Source organism: Manihot esculenta, chromosome 14 (genome assembly GCF_001659605.2).
Source record: "Manihot esculenta cultivar AM560-2 chromosome 14, M.esculenta_v8, whole genome shotgun sequence".
Taxonomy (NCBI): Eukaryota; Viridiplantae; Streptophyta; class Magnoliopsida; order Malpighiales; family Euphorbiaceae; genus Manihot; species Manihot esculenta.
The window spans coordinates 6405038-6425538 of NC_035174.2; the positions used below are offsets into that span (position 1 = coordinate 6405038).

General features: G+C 33.1%; 5 protein-coding genes across 7 annotated transcripts; 1 reads left to right on the forward strand and 4 right to left on the reverse strand.

The window, feature by feature from the left end:
- Positions 1–368: 368 nt before the first annotated feature.
- Positions 369–1461, reverse strand: LOC110630937 (pectinesterase 3). Its single transcript, XM_021778588.2, has one exon. The coding sequence runs from the start codon at positions 1403–1405 to the stop codon at positions 524–526; it is 882 nt and encodes a 293-aa protein (XP_021634280.1). The 5' UTR covers positions 1406–1461; the 3' UTR covers positions 369–523.
- Positions 1462–2669: 1208 nt separating this feature from the next.
- LOC110600250 (40S ribosomal protein S9-2) lies at positions 2670–5118 on the reverse strand. Its single transcript, XM_021737055.2, has 3 exons — positions 4962–5118; positions 3954–4335; positions 2670–3105 (listed from the first exon to the last, which is right to left on the reverse strand). The coding sequence occupies exons 1-3, from the start codon at positions 4987–4989 to the stop codon at positions 2922–2924; spliced, it is 594 nt and encodes a 197-aa protein (XP_021592747.1). The 5' UTR covers positions 4990–5118; the 3' UTR covers positions 2670–2921.
- An 879-nt stretch (positions 5119–5997) lies between these two features.
- LOC110600251 (microtubule-associated protein RP/EB family member 1A) lies at positions 5998–10503 on the forward strand. The gene is made up of 8 exons (XM_021737056.2): positions 5998–6464; positions 8083–8151; positions 8262–8348; positions 9201–9307; positions 9411–9553; positions 9649–9725; positions 9972–10085; positions 10186–10503. Exons 1-8 carry the CDS (start codon positions 6357–6359, stop codon positions 10297–10299), a joined length of 819 nt encoding a protein of 272 aa, XP_021592748.1. The 5' UTR covers positions 5998–6356; the 3' UTR covers positions 10300–10503.
- A 1550-nt stretch (positions 10504–12053) lies between these two features.
- Positions 12054–14131, reverse strand: LOC110600252 (HVA22-like protein a). Its single transcript, XM_021737057.2, has 5 exons — positions 13879–14131; positions 13493–13519; positions 13241–13363; positions 12626–12872; positions 12054–12396 (listed from the first exon to the last, which is right to left on the reverse strand). The coding sequence occupies exons 1-5, from the start codon at positions 13938–13940 to the stop codon at positions 12334–12336; spliced, it is 522 nt and encodes a 173-aa protein (XP_021592749.1). The 5' UTR covers positions 13941–14131; the 3' UTR covers positions 12054–12333.
- Positions 14132–16719: 2588 nt separating this feature from the next.
- Positions 16720–19160, reverse strand: LOC110600253 (transcription factor bHLH47). 3 transcript variants are annotated; one of them, XM_021737060.2, is made up of 5 exons: positions 19019–19160; positions 18581–18669; positions 17669–17784; positions 17401–17528; positions 16720–17267 (listed from the first exon to the last, which is right to left on the reverse strand). In XM_021737060.2, the coding sequence occupies exons 2-5, from the start codon at positions 18646–18648 to the stop codon at positions 16893–16895; spliced, it is 687 nt and encodes a 228-aa protein (XP_021592752.1). In that variant the 5' UTR covers positions 18649–18669; positions 19019–19160; the 3' UTR covers positions 16720–16892. The 3 variants fall into 3 exon arrangements, with proteins under 3 accessions (XP_021592752.1, XP_021592751.1, XP_021592750.1); XM_021737059.2 differs by having other exon boundaries at positions 18581–18713; positions 19019–19118; XM_021737058.2 differs by lacking the exon at positions 19019–19160 and having other exon boundaries at positions 18581–19004.
- Positions 19161–20501: the final 1341 nt, after the last annotated feature.

Genomic DNA, 20501 nt, shown 5'->3' on the forward strand with positions numbered 1-20501 from the left:
TTTGCATGGCACTTCAATGTTTGAGTTACTTTCAAGAAGCCCATGGAAGATTAGTAAGCGATGGAGCTCTTAATATTAACATTTTTGCAAAGTTTTTCCTTCATTTGTTCTTGAAAAAAATAAGCTAGGCGTTGTGTTTTCACAAGTCATAATTCAAATTCTTTGAGACTTAAAAACTTGGCATCAATCGATCTACCAAAAGTTTCAGTATTTTAGAAGCTGTTAGATCTTGTAGTGGTCTCGACGTTTCCAATTTCAATTTTCTTGGTCGAGAAATTTAGGCAACAAATCAATTTCATTATACGTACTAAATTGAGATACCCACTCGACCACCACCCCCCAGGGAATCAATTTTCATTGTAATCCCAGAACTCAAAATTACAAATATTCAATTCAATTTCTCACAGTAATACAATTACTTTGAAGGTTATTTACACGTGTCATCTTATAAGTGCATACAAGAAAATTTTATAGAACTATTAAGATAACAAATTTTTAACATCCAAACCTAAAACAGGAAAATTCAATGCATTTTGAGATCAAACTTTTCAAGAAGGCTCTGCATCTGAGCAACAATAGCTAAGCTATTACTCAAGAACTCCTTAGAATTCTCCATCTTAGCCTTTACCTCATCGAGAACCATCGATCCCATCTCCTCCAGGCCGTCCTCGCAAGTCTGCTGATCAGACATGGCAGCGCTGATCCACGTCTGAATATCGTTGATCTTCTCTAAGGTCAACGCTTTTTCTTCAGGGCCAACCTCCATTGCCGACAGCGAATCGTTAAGTCTACTCAGCGAATCATCAAACAGACTCAAACAGTCGTTTATAGCAGCCTGAGACTTAGCATCGTTGAGAGTTGTGAATAAGGAAGAAACGTTTTTCAGCTCTTTAATGGAGACTTGGAGAGAAACCTTGAAGATGGCTTCTGGGTCGGGCTTTATTGAGGCGTTCAGAGAATGTATGCTGGTGAAGCAGGATGCTGGGTACCGAGTCACGTTGCAGACAGTTTTGATTGAGTTGACCGAGTTGGAGGCAGAGGAAAGGGATGGGGAATCGGACCCAGACTCAGGGGATTCGGTGTTGGACTCATGGATTAGGAGGGCAAGCATTAAACCGATGATCAGAGTTAAGAAAAGGGCGGAAAAGATTAGGGATCTTCGGATGATTTTAGAGCGGTGGAGGTTTTGATTTTCAAGGTTGGAGCTTACTTTGCCATAGCCTTTGAGGACGTTGACGGATTCCATGGGAGATTGAAAATGGCAGAGGAGACTCCTTTGAGAGGGTTTTGAAAGCAGAATAAGAAATGTGTAAGAGGAAGTCGAGGTTTTACCATTGCCATTGCTCCTTAATGGACGTGGATTTAGATCTCGTCCAGATGACCTCACCCATCCAGCGGTCAACATCTCTTTATCTGATATTTGTTTAAAGTGAAATTTTCGATATCTTTTTTTCCCAATAAAGAATGCAATTATATATATGCATCCAGAAGTTTCTTTTTTTAAAAAAAAATTAAAATATATTTCGAAGAATATATACATATTTATTTAAAAGAAATTAAAAAGACCTATAATAAATTTGAGATAATACAGACTATAAAATAATTTATTTTAAATATTCCTCTCATGTTTACTATTAATCTTTCATTGACTTGATGGAACATATGACTTTCCTTGATGAAGCTGTTAACGGACATGAGTTGGATTTTTTCATAATTTGATAATCTTGTTGAAGATAATAAAGCTCTTTCGTAAGAAGCTAATGCATTATAGAATCTTTTATGTAGTACATCTACTAGCTATGTCTCTTTGTCCGATCTTAAACATTAAATCAAAGTATCTAAGCATATGACAATCAAAATAATGAAACTATTGACTTTTAAACATTAAGAGAGATATATGTTAATTTTAACAGAAAATTATTATATATAAAAAAATTTCTTAATTAATTTCTTAATTTTAAAAAATATATTAAAATATATATATTTATTAATTAATTTTAATAATTAAATATTTTTTAAAAATTTAAAATACTATCTACACGAATATAAATAGAACTAATTAATAATTTTTTTTATAAAATTAAAAAGTTAATTAAATTTTTTTTCAAATTATAAGAAATGACTAAACTATTAAAACAAATAAAAATTGTAATTAGTAATTTTTAAAAGTTAAGTAAACGTTAATGTATTTTTAAAAATTAAAAAATTAATTAAAAACTTTTTTATAGTATAAAAATTAATTAGTAGTTTTTTTAATTTTTAATAATTTGAGACTAAGAAAATAAGTATAAAAGAAAAAATGTAAAACATGAACCTTCCTTCGACGTTTAGGTTGAAGTGAATTACAGTGCAAGAGAACAACAGACGACCACCATTGCAGCGAAATCAAGATACAAAAGAAAGCGAAGAAGAGATTGATGCTGTAGCCAACGGCAAGTCAAATTTGTAGACGTGAAGACCAAGTGAAGCCGTCGGACAATTGCAACAATAAATCAATCCCCGAACAGGGAGAATGCAGAATGGTTAGGAACTTAGAATCTAATTCCAAATATAAAAAATTAAACATTTTGAGCAGATCCATTCTCGATAAACAATAGGGTTGTTCTTTCGATTTTTTAATATGGTCAAAGCGTCGACTGTAATTGCTAATTAGACCTCACAACACATTAAATAAGCAGCCAGCTGTGTTGTCATTGGGTGGAAAAAGTAATCCTCAGAACAGGTCATGGATACATATAATGTGATGCATCAAAAGAGCAAACCCAATATCAAAGATCAATGTTCAGAAATCAAAACATTAATGCGGTAACATTCTTTTTTTGTTTTTTTCAAATAAAAAAAAAAAGAGGGCCATAAACGTAACAATAAAACTAGCTTAGACGGTAAAACAAGTTCTTATCGGATGGTCCTAAACTCCTGACTCACTCCTCATCCTCCTCGTCTCCATCTCCACCAGAAGCCTTCTTGCTGGCTGCTCTTTGGTTCTTTCTCTTCACTCTTCCAGGACGCCCACCACCAAATGGACTTGTCAAGGAGAAATCAATGTGATTCTGTGAATCAACCCTAACCATGAAAGATGGGATGTTCACCACCTGCCTTCCAACCCTGCCAGCCCCAAAATTTAAGGGATATGAGCATATTAAGCAGATGGCTGCGCCATCGTACTAAAAGGAAAGGGCAGCCAAAATATTTTGAATACAAGTGACAATTATGTTGATGAAATAAACTGTACTTCAAACAACACGGTATCTGTTGCCCACATAACTGATTCTTCAAAACATGGTAAATATATCTGCACTTAGGGTGGAAAACGAGTTAATAAATACATTCCATTTTTCTAACAAGGCCGGCAACCATATCATTACAGGTCTTGGCTTCAATAGGATTTGGATAAGTATTCATCAACCTAGTATCTTCTGAAATCCTCCAAGATGCTTCCTACTTTTGTTTTCCACAATTTTTTTATATTTACATGGGGAAATTTGAATCTGTCGTCTTTACAAGCAACAATAACACTTAAGTCCCGTCATATTGAAAACTTTGCCTCTCATTATTCACCCTCAAAATGTAATATCACTCCTTCCCAAGTCATTGCATGCACACAGTTGACAGTCAACATATATACAGTTCCAGACCCATATAATACACTGTGCCATTATCGCATAATCCATCAGATCATATACTGGTACAGTCATACCCAACAAAAGGTAAACTTCTGCAGTGGCCAGAACCTATTTCATGAAGGTCCAATCCAGTGACATTCAGAAAAATATGACCTAGAACCATAATCTTGTAACACAAATGGAAATTTAAACCTTAAATATAAGTGGTAGAACATTCTAAGGATGCTAAATTTATTAAAATCAACAGAGTAATTGGCAAACATCTCATGCAAAACAAAACTGAAAAAAGTTGCCATGTTCTACCTCTAGTACTGAATCATACAAGCTCACCTGATATGCCTCTGTCTGATAAGCACTCGAGCATGGTGGATGGATTTTGCCATTCCAGACTTGAATACGAGTGTCTGCAAGCGGCGCTCAAGGAAGTTCTCCACAGTTAAGGCCAGCACATAATCAAGCTTGTTCTGACTCTCATCCAATAGACCATAGCGGTTCATCCTGCGAAGAAGAGCCTCACCTTCAAAGATCCGGCGTGGGTTCTTCTCATCAAGAGTCAAAAGCATTCTAGCAGCATTACGAATGCGGCTCAAGGCATATTGGACCCTCCACAGCTCTCTCTTGCATCGCAAACCATACTCACCCACCAACTTCAACTCTGCATCCAATCGCTCCTTCTCATAGGGACGACGGGGCTTCTTAAAGGTCTTCCCATCTAAATTTATTCATAACAGCATGTAGGAGAGAGAGGGAAATAAACTAATTATCAAACTAGAAAACATCAACATTTCTTTTAGAAGTAACAATGAAGTAAAGCAGGGCTCTCTTAGGTTGCAAAAAGCTGCATGATGCCCAGAACGCTTGATTGATAAAAAAAACTCTGAAACCTGATTACTACAGCTTGAAAACAAATTTACCTCTTATGTTTATGGCTTAGTAACACAAAAAATTAAAACAACAAAAATATTATAGCAATAGCAGTTTACTAGTCAGTATCCACGCTAACAAAGCGCATGAATCAAAAGCAATTCAGATATATATCCATGCAAGGTATTTTCTTTCCATTTATTCTCCACAATTTTATCAACAACAGAGTATGCATGCCAATTTTTTTAAAAAAAAAGGATCAGAACCAATAATTTACAGATCAAGCATATAAAATAATAAAAAAAACATCTGTAAACCAAAAAGATCGGAGAACAAGATTTTCACTGTAAATGATTCGCTTACAAACCACGAATTACTATAAAATAACATAGCTAAACTAATTGTATACATTTATAAATTCGCTAAAATAAAAATGTACACACACGGTAAAAGGGAGAAAGATGGATAGATTACAGTTTCGATAGAAAGAGACGTGCACCATGGCTCTGCTCCGACGGGGCCGTTCCTCTCACAGAGCTTCGCCTCACACCAGGTTACAGCTCTTGAAAATGAAACTTTATAAAGGAAGGTAACCTAAAACCCTAATCTTTTCTCTTGAAAATGGGCTTGGTTTGAGGTTCGGCCCGTCAACAATCTTAATTTCATTTCCAAAGTCGGAAGCCCATTGTAACAAAATTCAAATTCGGGTTCTTAATTCTCAGATTGATAATGATAATAGCTCCACAATTGCTTTGTCGAGAAAAGGTAAAACAGCCATCAATGATAATTTAGTTTTTGCCAAAAAAAACTCATCGTATCTAAAAGAAAATGAAATATTGTTAGGGATTACATGAAAGAAATGTAAAATTTAAAGAACAATTTGCTTCCTTCCCTCTTCATATTAATGCTAAAAAAGAAAGGGACATTTTTAGAAAATAAAGAAAAGGTTAGGGAGTTAATTGAAAATAAAGCAAGAAGTCAGTTTCTAATAAGAGACATGGAAAGAAAACAAGTGCTTGCTGTTATAATCAATTGGAGTTTTATAGGTAAGCATTTTCCTTTTCAATTGCGATTGAAAATATATAATAATAATATGGATGAGATTCTCCTATCCTTACCTGCACAAGTAAGAAGGATCTCCTCTGCTGAAATTGACTCACTTCACATGGACACATATTTTATATATAAATTATTTTTTATTTTTTGAGGTATGCTTTTCTTGTCCTCAGTGGACATCCCAACTGCAATACACAAGGGGCCCATTCTCCACAGTGGACTTCTAATAACAGCTCACATGTAGAAGAATTTTAGGAAACGAATTTTAACAATATTTTTGTTACTAATTAAAATAAATAAAAAAACTCTAAACAACAATATTAATGGAAAATAAATGAAATTTTAGGTTATATATTTAATTTATATATTCAAATTTTATTAAATTGTAATTAAGAATGCGAATCACCGTTTTACTGTAAAATCTCTCCATTATAAGCGTCGGTTGTTGCTAGCCAACCAAAGGCATTTCTTGCATTTGTCCCTTTCTTCGGTTTTTCTCTCTCTTTCTCTCACCATTCATTTCTCAGTATGTTTCAGTTTGTAAAATCATAAACTTAAATTCAATTTCGAAAATAAGAATCCCTAATTTTATGCTCTCTCTTTAATCTCTCCTATCCACTGAATCTAAATATCCTACATTTTCATCCCCATTTCTTCTTCTTCTTCTTCTCCTCGCTCTGTGTGTGCATTCAAGTTTCGTACTTTTGAGTTCAGCATTATAAGAAGAGAATTTTTTTTCCTTTATTTTTTTTGTGGGATATAGAGAGTAAGAAGAGATCAGAGAAGCACATAAACGCAAAAGGGAAAGAAGAAATGGCATCGAATATAGGGATGATGGATAGCGCGTATTTTGTTGGAAGGAATGAGATATTGACGTGGATCAACAATAGGCTTCAGCTCAATCTCACTCGCATTGAGGAGGTTCCCTCCTCTTGCCTTTTTCCCCCCTTTTTTACCTTCATTTGTTTTTTCCCAGTGGATTTGTGGTTGTTGATGGGCCTTGCTACTTGTTAAATTTTGGATTTTTGTCTAATTTGAGGGAATGTCTTGTATGGTTTTACGGATTACGGGCACGCATAAATAAGTGTTTTCAAAGAATTATATATACATTGCTTTCAAATGGGGTTTTGTTTTCCAGAAAAGATGCTTTTGAAAGTTTATTCATCTTTCTAAAAGCTATCATTTTCATTTCTCCAACTCCAAGTACCAAAAGGAGAATTATACTATTTTCTGGGTTATATTTTCCTCCTAATTTTATTGTGTTTTTATGTTGTAGTACTTGAATGAGTTTGTCGGCAATGTAGATTTTTAATTTTTTGGGTTGAAACAAAGAACAAAACTTATGTCGTTTATTTATCTAATGTCCATGCTTCTTGTTGAATCATAAAATTGTCGCAAGGGCGCTGCATTTAAACATCGGGAAAATGGATTTTTTTTTTTTTTGGAAAAAGTGAGAAAAATGATCTAGAAGATTGTTTTATATTGCTTGTATTTTTGCTGCGGCGTAGCTAATTTTGGAAAAAGATAGCTTAAGGTGCGCTTTTGAAAGGTTCAGATTTGTTAGGCATTAGCAATACATGCTATTAACTTCTGCCCAGATAGCAATTGTCAAGGCTGAGAAATTTATTGTCATAGAAACATGCTTTTTCATCTTTGCAAAACCCTCAAATGATTTTTGTAGAAGGACCTTATTGGTTATTGAAGTTTGTTCTGGGAAGATTCCATTAAAAGGTTCCTTCAATAATCAATAGTGCAATTCACTTGATGGCAATGAAGTATTTAGCTGAAATCACATTAGCATTATTTCTTTTATTCTTTCTCATAACTGAAGAGTGAAGAAATGCAAGAAATAAGACATTTTAATGCGGATGAAGTTAACAATTTCAGATTCTACTTTCCTCCTTGTGGTCTGATAAAGGGTTTGCATTTTTTTTTCTTGAGTGCCATAGAAAGTTAGCACTAATATTAAGTGACTCGAGTTGCTATGATGGCTTAACAATCGTGATGCTTTAGCAGTATAATTTAGGTGCAGTGGCAAATGCAATTTTCTTGTTATTGTTTTGACAGATATGCTAATATTTGTCCCCATTTATGAAGTTTATCAGGTAGATTGTTTAGTTCTTTGTTTGTGCAGTTCTTGTTTTGCAGGTCTGCTTTGAGGATAAATAGTTTGATGATGATTTATAAAGATTGATGTGCAAAATTATTAGTATTACTAATTTGGCTTTCAGAACATTCAGTACTACAGTGTGAATCAGCTTTGTGACATGATTGTTAACGTTTTGGTTAGGTAACTTGCATTTTGTAGGTGTTCCCGTTCAGTTGTTGATAAGTTTGAGAATGGCAGTTACTTGAGCTGAATTGTTGATATGCTTTTCTCTGGATTTTATATTTGCAGCTAAATGGTAGCTAGTTTTGTAGCTCTCAAAGTCTTTATATTTGCATGAGATAGGTTTTAATGATGGTTTTATCACATATTTTTTGGTCTTTTCTGAAATATCTATCTCTTTAATTTCTCTTATACCAATCATTTGGCTAGGCTGCATCTGGTGCCGTGCAGTGTCAAATGATGGATATGACTTATCCAGGAGTTGTTCCCATGCACAAGGTGACAAGATGCTATTGTGTCTTTGTTATTCATATTTCACCTTATATTTTGTCAGTTATTGTGTAATGATGGAATAGCTTTCCCTTGGTTTTCATTGTGGTTTATTGCAGGTGAATTTTGATGCGAAGACAGAATATGATATGATCCAAAATTACAAGGTTCTGCAGGATGTTTTCAACAAATTGAAAATTGAAAAGGTCAGTTATTTTCAAATTTAAGCTTATTGTTTGGCACATCTTTCACGCATGAAATTTTCAGTGCTCAGTCTCATTTCTCATGCAAAGCACTAGATTAATAGTTGAATACACATCAGGAAGTTTACAATACATCTAAGTTGATGTAATTATATCTTAGACGATATCAGTTCCATGATTGTTGCAGTGCTACATATTTCACCTCACCTTTTCATTTTGGTTATTATTATTGAGCTGGTGTTATCCTCCTGGAACCAGTTTATTATTTAGCTGGTATTATCCTGCTTCAGCATGATCAAATTTAAGCTTAGAAAATGGAAAATGACCAATTGACTATGCTAGTTGGGTTTAAGCATGATCAAATTTAAGCTTAGAAAATGGAAAATGACCAATTGACTATGCTAGTTGGGTTTATACTGGTGAAGTCAAGACATTGATAAATAGTTTTTCCTTAGTATATATCACATGCTGATTTTATTATATTGGAAGATGATTGTGTCGTAACACTTTGATTGAGGATAAGATCGATATGATTGGCTGTCATAACATGTGAATTGGTTATTTCTTCATTAGTTAAATTGCCGGCATTTTAGTTGAGAATCGGAGTTGGGTATTTTATTTCAATATTAGGGCTCACAATTATATTTTTGGAATATATGGCAGCATGCTTATTGTAGTAAAACTGAGCATAAGGTCAGGATGGTTGTTTACGGCGACAAGTGAAATTGTTATTTCTTTGTTGGTAGCAGTGTCAGCATTTTAGTTGAGAAACAGGGTTCGTGTGTGTTATTTTAACATTAGAGCTAACAATTATATTTTTGTTTGACATTCCTTTTCTTTTGGGTTATTCGGCAGCATATTGAAGTTAACAAGCTTGTTAAAGGCAGGCCTTTGGACAACTTAGAGTTCTTACAGTGGCTGAAACGATACTGTGATTCCATTAATGGGGGCATCATGAACGAGTTTGTTGCTTTCTCTTTTATCATCATCCTTTCACTATGTTGTACTCATTGATAATACTTTTGTATTATTTTTATATTATTGATTATTTTATGTTTTTCAAAGGAACTATAACCCTGTTGAACGAAGAATTAAGGGGGGAAAGGACCGTAACTCCAAGGGTGGTCAGAAGACCTCAAAATCACTGCAATCAAACAATTTGCACAATTCTTCCTCTGGCAATTCAGTTGGCCTGAGTAAAATATCTGGTTAGTGTAGAATGTAAAACGTTCTGTTTGCTGTGCTCTACATTTCTATTTTACTCCTTTCCGATTCTGCTCATTGTTAATACACATTACTGCAGGGCTAAAGCAAGGGAGGGGAAGTGCTGTAGCAGGTGGGGCTAATTCTTCAGCGGATATTGAGACATTGTCCAAGGAGGTATCCAGCATTAGATTTTCTTTTCTAGCTTAAATTTCAATAAATGAGCAGGTTTCTCCCCGGGCTTTTGTTTTTACCTTGGTCATCAACGCAGATCAGGGGTTGAGGTTTATGTGCTGGAGAAGATAAACTACTTCATCTATCTTTTATCAGCTATTGTTAAAATTTTCTTGTGTTGTTACTGTTCCTTTTGGACATCCTGTAATGTCAAAAATATGTGCGTATAAATTTTATGCTTTGATACAGATCACTGATCTCAAGCTCTCTGTGGACCATTTGGAAAAGGAAAGAGATTTTTACTTTGCAAAGTTAAGGGATGTAGAATTACTTTGTCAAGCTCCTGAATTGGAGGATCTCCCAGTAAGTTTTCTGGAGACCCGAATGGTGTAGTTTTATGTATAGAATGGGCAGAAGAGGTTCAATATTAATTTGGTATGGGACTTTGTTTATATGGTTGTAGATGGCAGTGGCAATCAAGAAGATACTATATGCTGCTGATACTAAGGAATCTGCACTTGAAGAAGCTCAGGAATATCTGTATCAAGCTATGAATAATGGTGAAGATGAGGCCTGAATTTAGATTAGCAATGGATAACTTTGCATGGGTAAGGTAAAGATACTTTCAGGGCCTCGTGCTCTAGGATACTGGTGATCTTTCGTTGTGCTCTAGACTCTTAAAACTTATTAACCAAATAAATTTAACCCTTCTGGATGTTTTCTTGAATTGAAGCAATGTCTAATTGATTAAAGAAAGAAAACAGCAGCTGCTGTTGCTTTACTTTCTTAGCACGCATGTATTTGGAGGTTTTGTTGGGCTCTCATATCCACAAGGTGGGGCCTTCATACTTATGATATGAACATCTTAAGGCTCAGAAAGGTTCATTAGGCTAATTCAGTGCAAACTATTTACTGAACTGAATACTCCCATAAGCCTACTTATTTTTCAAATGTATTAAGAAAATACAGTTATGATAATTAAAACAATAAATTGTATATACTTTTCTATTATATCTCCTCATATTGATTCATTATTAAATTATTTTTGATGTTAATAATTTTATTCAATGCATATTATTAAATATATTACCATCTTAAAAAGTACACGGACAGGGTAATAAACAAACTAAATCACAAAGAGCTGAATTTTTTATTTCAGTTTATTGAATTGCTGCACCAGCACGGGGCTGGTATAACACGTTCTTTTGTAGAACATAGTAAGCCATTACTAAATCTCAGAATAAATCCAACTCTACATTATTATTATCTAAAAAAGAAAAACTAATACGACAGCAGACTTATTGACTTCTGAGCGTCGAATATATACTGTGCTCAATGCTCTCCAGGCTGCAGCCACCACCCGGATACCTTTCTCAACAACATTAATATCAAGGTGTAGTAAAAAGCATCATCCACCCACCCAACAGAGACCTTATCGTCAGGTTTGGACGAAACCCGTTTGCCACTTGAGGTAGTTTTGTTCAAAGAAGAAGATGGTGAAAGTCTACTCGAGTCGGATGCTGACGAGGAGATGGGTTGGAGGACGAAGCACGCAAGGCGATTAGGGTAATTTTTTTCTTTATCGTGTAAGAACGATTAGGGTAACAAGGGATCGGCTTTCGTAAGAACACTGTAGACTGAGCTTATAGCAGAAACGGCTACCAAATTTATTAAAAGAAAACCCATTAATTAATTAAAGAAAAACAATTTGATTCATTTTTTTTTTGTTTCCAATAAAAATAACCAAACTAATCAGAAAAATATCGAACTGACTGAATTAAAAAAGAAATTAATTTAAAATTTTAAAATTAATGCCCAAAACCGAATTAATTGGCAAAAAGGAAATAATTTGATTTGACTTCAATTTAACACATCACACACACACACACACACCCTTGTCGATGAAAATACTATGCAGTAATATAATAATGTTATTAAAAAAAGTAAGAACTCATACTCTTTTCCAAATACTATGAATTCAACATGTAAAATCTCATTGAGTGACGAGCATACTTCAGTCCTATATTATAAGAATCAAACCACAGAGATAATTGACGCATAATTTCGGACCCCACACTTCTTTTTAGTAAAAGCATCCATGATTACACGTCGACAATCATATTCAAAAGGAAAAGTTTGCGTTGGAACTTTGGAGCTAAGATATGAACAAAGGAAAAGGCAAGTGATAAACCAAGAACAGTGAAAATCACCTTTGTGCAAAGGGGCCTAATAATTGCCAACTACGAATCTGGTGACTAGAAAATAGAAATCCAACGGTCATCAGTGGTTAAAAATACCACAATAAAGAACAAGAAGAATCAATGCATGATATCTTTAAATAGCAGGTGCACTTTACTAACATTATCTTCCCATGACAAAGGTCTGTGCATGGTTAATAAAAAATAAGAAATATCAAGAGTCAAAGATATTTATATGCTATTAACATGTAATTATATACTATAACACTAAAACATCCAGTTTCCTGCACAAAACTGCAACACCATATCAACAAAGGATAATCTAAGTTTCAGCAACGAAAAGTAGAAAAACCTAGTAGGAGCCTTTTTCAACAGTCTACTAACCAGCAAGACCAAACCGAGGGTTACAAGCCTTAATATCTATAATCCTCATCGAAGATTGTGTTTGCATAAATGTTACTCCTGGACTTGTCAGCCTGCAAACCAAGGAGGAAGGGAGAAAAAAAGAGGAAGATGATTAGAATAGTTGAAACCACTTATGAAATACTATTAATAGACTATCTAATCTGCCACAGTTTCTGTCAATTAGAGAAATAGGTATAATTTCAATTACCCTCATTTTCATTACAACTCACTCTTAACATCAGTTAGCTCCCAAAACAGTACTAAGCATGAAAAACTGATCATTAATGCTTTAATGCATACCCTGTGAATAAGCTTCTCAAATGCTTCAGTTCCGTTCTCTTCAATGTATTTCTCTGCAGCAGTTAGAATGTCATCTGACTTATTGAAGACATCCTTCTTCCGTGGGACATACCAGATATTAATAGTTTGTTGTGGGTTAACAAAGAGAGGTCTCACAAAGTGCTCATAAACATACGCGGCACCGCTGAAGTATGGGATCACCAACCAGCATGTCAAAATGAGCTTTGCATATGACCATATAGGTATCCTGCCATTAACAATAAGAACATTCCAGCGACTCTTATATATAGTCTTGATAAAGACACATTTCAAATCATGCCAAATTTCCAAAGGCAAAATTTCATAATATTTGATATTTCCGGTAGAATTTTATTTCACATCGAAAGAGTATATTGAATTTGCACCGACATCAACTTTACAATTAATCACATGCTTCCCTTCAAATAGGAAGGATTAAAGCAATAAATCTACTACTAGATTGTACTGATAAAAGTAGTGCATTAGAATTGACACACAATTGAGATTATAGACTCCAAATTATGTCGTAATGCACATTCAATGCAGTTCACATTTTCAAAATTCATACTTATAGTCCAAAGTGCAAGACCTCCTTACCATTCAATGACCTTAGCAAAGGTGAGCTCGATGAGAGTAATCATAGAATAAAGGACCCAATAAGTAAGCCACTGCTGGTCGTCAACAACGGATTTGGTCTCAATTGCCCTAATTGAGGCATATCTGCCGAAAATTGAGATCAATCAACCATAATAACCTTGTAATTTCAGTGCCATCATACCCAGTTCAGACACCCCCCATGACATCTACTAGGGAAAGAAAAGAAAAAAAAATATTTGTAAGGCAACTTACAGAGGATAAACAAGACTGACCACAGGCCTGCGGAGTAAACAAATTAAGCAAATTAGAAATTAAATTAAGAAAGAATCATATTCTCACCATTGACAACTCGTTGTGTTTGATTCATCTTTGTTAGTCACCCTTTTTAGATTAAAAAAGAAAGTATTCTACTGATCTCAACAGCTAAAAGTCTAAATTTTCTTTCCCATTCATCATTTTGCTAGCAAACTGGTAAAATTATCTACCAATCCACTAAAATCCCTTCAATTATTTTTACTACTAACTTAATAAAACTCCAGGCTCATTGCGGGCTTTGCCTTTGTTAAGCAATTGGATACAATCGAATAAGCAAAATAGGCACAATGGAGGAGGAGGAAAAGTGAGAGAAAGAAACTCACCCAGCAAGAACATCAAAGTTCTTAAGAATCACCTTGAGGAAGCTTCCAGCTCCAGATCCCATCCCTCTCTCAGAAGGTAATGTGCTTTTTCCTTGTCTTCTTTCTTGCTCTGATCTCCAATTTCTCACAGCAAGAAGCTAGGGTTTTTAACTTATACTGATTTTTAATTTAATTTTTCAGGTTCAGGCTTCTGCGTGTCTGGAAATCGCAGTAGACAGGTGTGTTTCAAGCAGAGAGAACCCAAAGTAAAAAAGAAACTCCGAACCGGACAAACTGACACTGGTTAGCCTACGTACATCGCGGAGTTTATTTGTCCGTCATATCGATCCGTTAAATTTTAGGTTTCTTAATTTTCGTCATTATTGACCGTTGATCTGATGTAGGCCCTCCGTGCTCAATTTTTTCAGGAGCTAGTGGATTGGGTACAACAAACTCGGTGGAATCGCTGAAAGACACCATCCTTATGTGAAATCACAAAATTGCCACCATCTGCCTCTAGTAAGTTCTAAAAAAAAAAAAAAAAAAAAAAAAAAAATGTTGTATGAGACAAAAAGCTTATTATAATAAGGCTGCTATTATAGGGCGAAAACCAATTTGATGGATGAATGATAATTTCATATCAGCAAAAACCAATAATGTCCCACTAATCATAAGCTTTAAGTTCAACTTTACTATGGATTAAAAGAAAAAAATAATCTAGTAATCCTTTACAAAAGGCTACAGTGGTTCTTTGAATTATTTTTAAAATATTAAATAAGACTATTATTTATAAAAATTAAAGAGTGTGATTTATATTTATTTTAATTTATTTAATTTTTAATAATAATTTTCTTAAAATTTTCTTTTTGGCCATCCAAAATATTTGTCATTAAGTGTTGTAGTTACTAAAATGAGAACAAGGTTACTATTTTTTAAAAATAAAATATTATATTCTTCTAATTAAATTTAAAATTTTGAATAAGTAGATAAGTCATAAGGAAAGCCTACTTTATAACTTTTTATTTATTTTAAGTGTTTTCTTTAATTTATAAACTAAATCAAATACTACTTTATTTATTCATGACTTTTGTTTATAAGCGGGTCTAGCTAACTTATGGTGCAAACCAAACATCTTCCTAGAAATTATATCTGGAATAAAAATGGAAAACTTTGATTTTATCTTATAATATAATACTCGAGGTTTAACAATACTCATAATTTTAATCTCTTATTTTAATAAAAAATAATTTAATCTTTAAAGTTTCAATTTATTAATAAAATAGTCATTTTATTAAATTTTTTATTCAATTATAATAATTTATTTTTTAAAATAATTTAATCTTTTAATTTTAATAATTTATAATAATTTAATTTTTATGATTTTAATATTTATAACAATTTACAATTAATTTAGCAGAATGTCTATTTTATTAATAAAATAAAAATTTTGAGATTAAATTATTTATTTAAAAAAATAGAAATTAAGATTTTACTTGGTTGAGAGTAATTCAATTAGAAAATTTGAAATTTTTAAAACATTGAAAATTATTTCTGTTTAGTTTTTGTTTACTTTTTTAAAAATAATTTATTTACTCCAATCCAATTCAATTAAATTATTTTTTAAAAAATACCTTTTCAATAAATAATATGTTCAAACTAAATAAGACCTAAATAGTGGGTTTTGGTAAATTCAGAGATTATGCAATAAATTATTTATTTTTTAAGGAGAAAAATATTCCCATTAATCTTCCAAAAGATTAGGTTTTTACTTTTTTTTTTCGAAGGATTAGGTCTTTAGTTGTTACACCTTTCACCGAGACGGGTATTGATCTTCCAAAATCTTAAATCTGCCCTAGGTTATCTTTCCTTTGCATATCTACACGGACTATCTCCGAAACCAAGGTTATGCAATTCTCTGTATGTACCATCTCCATTTATGGGTATTATTCAATTGGCTTTGCCAAAATGGAAATTGAAAATGACATTATCAGCGTAACTAATGGCCTTCATCGGGGCATTTGATTTTACAGGCCAACTCCAACCCTATGCACTATTTTTTATATTATTTTAGTGTTTTACATCAAAATAGTGCAATATTATTTTTAATATTCTGTACTATTTTTAACATTAAAAAAAATATTTTATTTATATTCTTCTCTTACTTTAATATTATATTATTTATTTTACTTTAATTTTATTTATATATTTTACTCAAAAAATTCATATATTCACTCTAAATATTTATATATTTTATATTTTCATTTAATATTTAAATATTTAATTATTTTATAAATAAACAAATAATATATTAATTATAGAAAACATTAATTATAAATATACATTAATTAAGTATTAATTAACAAATTAAAAATAAAATAAACTAATACATATTAAATTTAAAAAACATACATATATAACTGTAAATATATTAATTTAAATTAAATTTCAATAATTATAAAAATATAAAATAAATTAAAAATATAATAAATTATGAGAGAAAAAAAATTAAATTTAATTAAAAATATATATAAATTTTAAATTATATTATAAATTAAAAAAAATAGAAAAAAATATAAATTTTAAATTATATTATAAATTTAAAAAAGAAAAAAAAAAAGAAAAAAAAGCGCTGCGTTGGAGGGCCATCTCCAACGCGTTGGAGATGGCCTTATTCTTTTCTGCCTTTTTTTTTTTTCTTTTTCAATTTTGTTTGTTAGTTTGTTTGTTAGTCATTCTACAGACCAAGTGGCCCACCAGTTAGGTCATCCAACTTCACAAAATATTCAGTTCCTGGTTGTTGGTATCGATTTCTCCTCCCATGTTCAGCAGTACGTACAGTGTGGCACAATTTGATTGCTCTAGTAATGAAGTCAAATTTTGATTTGGGAGCAAAGGGTATTTTTTACATTTGGAGCTCACCATTCCCAATCCAAGGCCGAAATTCACAATCAACCATAATTATTTTACCACATTAACATGCAATATAATACCAACTCTACAAAAGGCAACTGCTGATTGATGAATAAATAAGGATGCTATTGAACTTCCTTCCTGGCTGTTAGCTGCTCCTGCTCCCCAAGAAGTTGGGATGGCCATGAATCTGCAGGCGTTGGATACCTAGCATGTGGTTTACTCACATTCGAGGTAGTCCTCGGATAAGCTTGGAGATCAGGATGGAGGGGGACAACAAAGACAGCTGGTGCTTGCTGTAATGTAGCTTCTGCTGCAGGCAACCCCAGTGACTCCCCAGGAAAATGTGGTGTCAGTCGAGGATGGTGAAACTCAGGAGGAGGCACATTAAGGTCAGGTTTCGATAGGGCCACTCTTTTTTCCAGTTCACTCTGCAATTGCTCAATCTCAGTATCTAAAGCAGAGTTTTCTTCCTTCAGTTCATTCTTCTCAATTGTTACCTACAATTCAAACTTCTCGTAAACATTCTCGGTTCTCAGGGACTCCTATTTTATAGGTCAATCAATTTTGGCATTAATGTGTCATCAGAGTATTCTGCATACGTCATCGTAAAAAAAGGCGAAATGAACTTACATAGCGAGATTCAGATAACAGAGATCCATTCTCCTTCTTGAGACACTCGATCAGACCAAGCAAGTCCTTCAACAATCTAGCAGCTTCAGACAAAATGGAGGCCTTCCCATTATTTGGTTGGGTAAGTTCTGTAAAAGAAAATTCCTCCAGTCAGACGCAATGTCAAAATCTCGAAAACGATTGTCTTATCTGTCAAACTGAAATACCATGATCAATAGGTCTTTGCAAAAATCTAAAATAAGGAAATCACAGAGAGAATAGAAGTTACCGAGAGCACTGGCTAGCTCAAGGAAGAGGTCATTCAATTGCTCCCGCTTCAGTTTTTCCCTCTCGGCCTTGTGAATTCTTCTAGGAATTTTCCCATTTTTCTTACCAGGGCAACCCCTGCGTCAAAGATAACTTTAAATCAAGATACAACATTTAAAATATTGATTTTCATCCAGATTAGATTCATCCAAACTAGCTTAAGTCCCTTCTTCTCCCTCCCTTTTTTGGTCAATTTTGGGGAGGGGGAGAGGTGAGATTCTGGAAATTCACTCAAATCTGGTAATAGCTCAATAAATTCAGGAACCAATACATCATAAGCACACAGATTTAAGCCCCAATTTGATGTTCCTGTATAACCAGGTTACATTTAATAATGCATGTTTTTTTTTCGGATTTAATAACGCATGTTACAAACAGGATTATAAGCAAATTGAATTTTGCATGCAAGGCATCCACAACTGGCCAAAAACAGATGGCTGCAACATAATATATGCTGAATCTTAGGTGATTAAACATTACTAGACAGAAGCACACCAATTTATAGAGGATTATAGCCCTCAGGTAGGATGCTGGGAGAAAGAATTTGGAAGCAATCCTACCCTACCGGGCTTTTTTATTAAGTGATTTTCCCAAGACTTGAATGTGCACCTTTGCTGGGCATGATTTTTACGATTTCACCAGGCAATCGGCCCATGCCTTTCCATTTACTATTGTGTCAACAATATTCAAAACAAAGCCCCTTTTCAATATGCAACCTGTATTCACACGTCTCAGGCCATATCGCTATTTGTTATCCATCCATTTCAATTCCAAGAATTGAGACATACCCCAGCAAAATGCAATGCGTTAAACGATTGAAATTTACTTTCAAAACAATCCAAACTAAAAAATTGAGATTCTTTAATCAACTAACCTTTTTCCAATAGTCTCTGCTGCTACATCCGTCTCATCAGCCGCAGAAAGAGGATCCTCAAGACCCATACTTGCTCCAGGGACTTGAATCTGTCAACCGCAAACCTCACTTGAAATAGGTACACATTCCTATCCTAAACTTGCAAATTTTAGCTAATACTAAGCAAATGAAAGGAAACAAATACAATTATGAATTATCATATGTGCTTTCACTTTGCACTGACAACAAATTTGGATAACAGCAGAAGTTATTGAAAAGAAGGAAAAAATCAAAACTCAGTTCCATTTTCCAAGGCTTTCACCACTTTCTCAGAAACCAAACAAAATTTCACTGATAACCAAAACCCAATAGCAGATGCAGACACCAAAAGTTGGATAACAACATAGGAGAATTCCCAAATTAGGCAATGAAAAATCGCTTAAGAGTAGGAAAAGTTACCTCGAAGGGCAAAGTAGGCCAAGCACCTAACAGAAAGAACAAATAGAATTAAAGGAGGAGAAATTTGGGAGATTAATGAGGAAAAATCAAATGATTTTGAGTTTGGAATTAGGGTACGTGTGCTACAAGACAACAGAGCAGAGAGAGCCAGAAGGGCGCGTGGAAAGAACGTGCCTTTTGATGCATTGGAATCAAACGCCTATGGCCAACACGTGCTCTCTCGCGGTCTTTTGTTCTTTGGTGCCTTTTTTCTTTGTCAATGCGCACGCCATTTGGTCTCCACACGTCCCAATCCACGTCAGCTAGCGACTCATCATGATTTGTTGTATAATCGATCCTCATTTTAAGGATATAATTATTATAAGCTTAGATTTAATAACAATATTAAATTGTTACATTTTTATTATATATGATTTTAATTTGTTCCACGTAAATTTCATTATAGATATTTAATTTAGCTTTTATTAAATTTAATCTTATATAAAATTACGCTTATATGAAATACACTCTAATTTTATTTATATATTAATTATTAATAAATAATTAATAAAAACTACCACATATGTAAAATTATAGAGCATATTATTATGATTTTATTTATTCTTTTTCTCTTTACTTTAATGTAATTACTTTTCATTTCAAAATTTAGTAAATACATATTTTTTTGGTTTCATATTGATTAATAAATAGTTAATAAAAATTAGCCTATATAAAAAGGAATAACAAATAAAATTATAATTAATTATTTTTATCTCTTATTTTAATGCAGTTAATTTTCTATTTCAATATTTGTTTCAACAGCTAGTTGTCCCCAAGAAAAATAGTGCCAGAAATATAAGGTTGAAGGCCCAAAAGAGGACCCACTTATTAATCTTATAATGCAATATCTAAGCCCATTAAAAACCAAGAAATCCTACGATTAAGTGGGTCGACTCGACCCGAAAGGTAACCCGGATGGAAGACGCTGGTTTCCAACTTATTTATTATTGTTTAAATTGAATATACAAAAGCAAAATGTACATTATTTCATATTAAGGCTCCATTTATTTTATAACAATTTTTTTATTATACTTGAAATATTCAAGAAATTTTATTGATGAAAAATATTTTTTATTAAAAAATAAATTAAATATTTTTTAAATAATTTTTTTCTTTTTGAAATAAAATATCCCTACATTAATATCATAAAATCTAAACCTATATATCTTACTAGTTTGCAATTTAATTATTTATAAGTCTTACAAATTTTAAATTTCATAATTTCCTCTCTCTCTGAGACACACACACACACATCAATGCATGGTTCCGACATCACACATGCATTCTTTACTAAACTTTACCAACCCCCTTTCACTTTTCCTTTTGGTTACTGCTCCATTTAGCAGCGTACAATAGACTGACAATTCCACTATCCCTCATATCTCCTCTAAATTTTCATTCCTTAGTTGTCCTCCATCCATCTCTTTCGCTATTCCATTTCTAA

Coding starts and splice junctions, on each gene's coding strand:
- LOC110630937 (XM_021778588.2), bottom strand. CDS start 1,405: ATGTTGACCGCTGGATGGGTGAGGTCATCTGGACGAGATCTAAATCCA.
- LOC110600250 (XM_021737055.2), bottom strand. CDS start 4,989: ATGGTGCACGTCTCTTTCTATCGAAACT. Junction 4,336..4,961: donor CGTCTCTTTCTATCGAAACT/GTAATCTATCCA, acceptor GAATAAATTTAG/ATGGGAAGACCTTTAAGAAG. Junction 3,106..3,953: donor ATCAGACAGAGGCATATCAG/GTGAGCTTGTAT, acceptor TGGGGCTGGCAG/GGTTGGAAGGCAGGTGGTGA.
- LOC110600251 (XM_021737056.2), top strand. CDS start 6,357: ATGGCATCGAATATAGGGATGATGGATAGCGCGTATTTTGTTGGAAGG. Junction 6,465..8,082: donor ATCTCACTCGCATTGAGGAG/GTTCCCTCCTCT, acceptor TCATTTGGCTAG/GCTGCATCTGGTGCCGTGCA. Junction 9,554..9,648: donor TGGCCTGAGTAAAATATCTG/GTTAGTGTAGAA, acceptor ACATTACTGCAG/GGCTAAAGCAAGGGAGGGGA.
- LOC110600252 (XM_021737057.2), bottom strand. CDS start 13,940: ATGGGATCTGGAGCTGGAAGCTTCCTCAAGGTGATTCTTAAGAACTTT. Junction 13,364..13,492: donor GTCAGTCTTGTTTATCCTCT/GTAAGTTGCCTT, acceptor AATTTTCGGCAG/ATATGCCTCAATTAGGGCAA. Junction 12,873..13,240: donor TTTGCTAAGGTCATTGAATG/GTAAGGAGGTCT, acceptor TGTTAATGGCAG/GATACCTATATGGTCATATG.
- LOC110600253 (XM_021737060.2), bottom strand. CDS start 18,648: ATGGGTCTTGAGGATCCTCTTTCTGCGGCTGATGAGACGGATGTAGCA. Junction 17,785..18,580: donor GCAGAGACTATTGGAAAAAG/GTTAGTTGATTA, acceptor TCTTTGACGCAG/GGGTTGCCCTGGTAAGAAAA. Junction 17,268..17,400: donor TGTTATCTGAATCTCGCTAT/GTAAGTTCATTT, acceptor TTTGAATTGTAG/GTAACAATTGAGAAGAATGA.